The sequence below is a fragment of the Selaginella moellendorffii genome, unplaced genomic scaffold (assembly GCF_000143415.4).
Source record: "Selaginella moellendorffii unplaced genomic scaffold, v1.0 SELMOscaffold_364, whole genome shotgun sequence".
Taxonomy (NCBI): domain Eukaryota; kingdom Viridiplantae; phylum Streptophyta; class Lycopodiopsida; order Selaginellales; family Selaginellaceae; genus Selaginella; species Selaginella moellendorffii.
Window position 1 is genome coordinate 5,971 of NW_003314619.1, and position 3,039 is coordinate 9,009.

The 3,039-nt window shown below is 43.4% G+C and overlaps 1 protein-coding gene across 1 annotated transcript; it reads right to left on the reverse strand.

The window, feature by feature from the left end:
* Nucleotides 1-565: 565 nt before the first annotated feature.
* Nucleotides 566-3,032, reverse strand: LOC9641164. The gene is made up of 5 exons (XM_024668069.1): nucleotides 1,590-3,032; nucleotides 1,397-1,529; nucleotides 1,091-1,345; nucleotides 818-1,036; nucleotides 566-756 (listed from the first exon to the last, which is right to left on the reverse strand). The coding sequence occupies exons 1-4, from the start codon at nucleotides 2,952-2,954 to the stop codon at nucleotides 852-854; spliced, it is 1,938 nt and encodes a 645-aa protein (XP_024523837.1). The 5' UTR covers nucleotides 2,955-3,032; the 3' UTR covers nucleotides 566-756; nucleotides 818-851.
* Nucleotides 3,033-3,039: the final 7 nt, after the last annotated feature.

Below are 3,039 nucleotides of genomic sequence, written 5' to 3' on the forward strand. Positions count from 1 at the left end.
CCACTACCATATGGCACCCTTTTAGCTCCACTTTGGGGCTTAGGGATTTGTGTCTCACAACTCCACCACCTATAGATGAAGTTCGATGCCTTCATTGAACGATAAATTATTTTATAAAGTAATACTAGCATGTATTACCCTTTCCATCCTTGGCACCTAGCCAATATTTGTCAATAGTTTGACACCGAAGGCTCATTATGTGTTGTCCATCCTCCAAGAAGCATGGTCTCTTTAACATAAAGACTCGATCGACCACCTGTGGTGGTTCTCTCCCTTTCATTGGTTTAGTTCTCGCTAAACTTGTTTGAGACTCTTCCTCTATCTCAATCCCACTACTTATTCTCGAGTAGTCTCAACTTCTATTGATATAACCATTCCACTTTGGAACTTTTGACAAAAATTCAACGGTCAAAAGGGAAACTTTGTTACATCCGTGGACGTAATTTAATATGCCAACTATAAGAGCAAGAAATCTAAAAGATATCAATCAAATGAAGTACTTACATGGCTGCTTGTAAATAATCAAACAGAAGAGAAGGAAATGTTTTAAGAGAGACACCTAAGCTCAGGCTAAATACATATATATGGATTTACTATATATGACTATACATGAATTTAAAATAACTGAAATAATAATAATTATGACTTTTTAAACTAAATTTCTTAAATAAACTTAAATATGGATTGTTGTGCACTCAACGTCAACACATTATCTATGCCGTTTCCCTTACTGTCACCAATAGAGAATCCAGTCACCTACCAAAGGAAAACCAGAATCGTAAGACTCTCTTGGTATCAAAGTCTAGCTGAATCGCACCTGGAAAGCCTCCTTTACCACTAAATACTGGTGATCACATCTCTCTCGTACACTTTTTGGTATGCCTTACAGCTGCAATCTGCTCGATCATACCAAAATTGGAGCCGATAATAACACTCGAGGCGTATATATCCATCGGATTAGACTTTTGATATGAGAGAGCTGATGAATTGTCCTTGTCCGAGAAAAATACGTATCCAAAGTTCGTTCGAGCATACTCTACAAAAAACATAAATTAAAAATAAACAAAAAATGTATAACGTATGGACTTACTTTCATCGCCAGGCTGCTCATTGTCCTTGATAGCAATCAGTCTTCGGACGTCACTCTTAACATTTCGAACGACTTCCGACCAATCCGCAATGGCTGGCTTAAGGGGGTCTCCAGAGCACTTGCTTTGGATGTACAAAAGAAATGGCTCCAAATCAATGCCTTTTACTTCCTCGAGTATCAGGAAGGTATCAGCCCCGCTGTTCCGAGGTCCACACATGGCCCAAGTCCCTGACCTTTGAACCTCCTCCTTTGAGCCTGGACTACTGTGTTTGATCCGAAACCAAAAAACTAAAAACAAGAACATACCTGGACTCAGTTGCTTGATTGAAACTGGAAAAGTGGGGAACCTGAACTTTCGGTTCTTCAGATTGTCAGGGATGTACCAATCGCAAGGCAACACGTCCGCCAGCATGAAGGTGTCTGAACCCCCCGATAGTAACTGCAAATAACATGTTAGTAACCGAGACTATGAAAGACTATGAACGTAGAATTCACATACCTTATGAATGTAGATGCTGAAGATCAGAGACACCAAATCGTTGTCTTCCTTCTGCTTCCAATCATCCGTTGACATTGTTGTCAAATCAAAAGTTGTAGAGCCAAAAAAGTCCTCCCGCTGGAGTGTTAGCTTATGCAGTAACACAGGTGAAAACTCCACCAGAGCCTTTTCTTCGTCAAGAACCACAGCCACTACTCCACAACTCTCCAGAGCTTCCCATGTCAAAACATTCTCTCTTGGAAAGGCCTGCAGCAGAACCGGTCCATTCCTTGAGACATGCTCACGAAGCATCGATGCTTGAATTGCTCGTAAGAAATAAGAAAATCTCTCATCCCCGGCAAAGCCATTGTAATACTCGAATCTTCTGCATAGGCTCCACACACGATCCAGAATCCGCCTTACTTTGTCTCTCAGGAAGGGCTCCTGAATTCTCAGCGCAAGGTTGTCAATGTCAAGGGCCATGTCTGGGTCATCTGAAGCCAAAGCCTGAACCATGAAGGTAATCAACCTCGGATTCCCTCCGCTCAGCTTGCACAACAGCTGCATGCCATCATTTAAAGCGTGAAGTTCTTCACGGTTTGAAGTCCTCAGCACCTTGTTAAAGACTTGCAACACCAGCTTCTCCCGATCGCTGCTGCTGAGAGGGTTGACAGGAATATAAATCACTTCAGATGATCCAGTGTCACCGCTCTCTCTCAAAGATGCCGCTGTGAAAAGGTTGGTCGCTCCGAGCATAGTGACAAACGTTTTGCCACCCACGTTGCTGTACTTCCAAACTATGAACTCCCGAAACACTTTCTGAACAAGGACGTTGTTCCTCCCAATCTCATCAAAGAAGAACGACAGGAAAATGTTTTGGTCTCCGAGCTCGCAGACTTCTCGCAACAAAGCTATCACGTCATCAAACAGGAGGAACTTCTTCAAATCAGGTGCTTTGGCATCAACAACAGCGACAAGCTCTTGGTAAAAAAAACACGTCCAAGTCCCAGTATCTTTTCTGATGTTATCTTGGCCATCTGCTCTAGAAACAGCTGCATGCAAAGTCCTCAGGGCCAAAACCTGAGCATCACCCAGCCCGGCCTCGCCAATGAAAGTTGAAATAAAATCATGGTACATGACCACGTCGAGATGTTCAACGGTGCTCATCATGGCATCCCACGGTCGCACCTCATCGATTGATGTATCGAAAAGCGAGGCAAGTTGTTGAATCCTTAGCCCTGGATCACTCTGTTGCCTTCTCATCTCAATGAGTATTTGTGGGAGTGCCTTGCCAAATGATGTTTTTCCCGCACCCGGGAATCCAACCACACCCATTATATGGTGGAGGCACCTAAACACATCCCAGTCTGTGTGTTGATTGCTCATGAATTGCTTGTACAACAGCCAGTTACCCCTGAGCAATGCATCCACAGTCTTCTCTCGTCCAACAATGGGAAACTGCTGCCCGATG

Coding starts and splice junctions, on each gene's coding strand:
- LOC9641164 (XM_024668069.1), bottom strand. CDS start 2,954: ATGAGCAATCAACACACAGACTGGGATGTGTTTAGGTGCCTCCACCAT. Junction 1,346..1,396: donor AATCAAGCAACTGAGTCCAG/GTATGTTCTTGT, acceptor ACAGTAGTCCAG/GCTCAAAGGAGGAGGTTCAA. Junction 1,037..1,090: donor TGAGCAGCCTGGCGATGAAA/GTAAGTCCATAC, acceptor TGTTTTTTGTAG/AGTATGCTCGAACGAACTTT.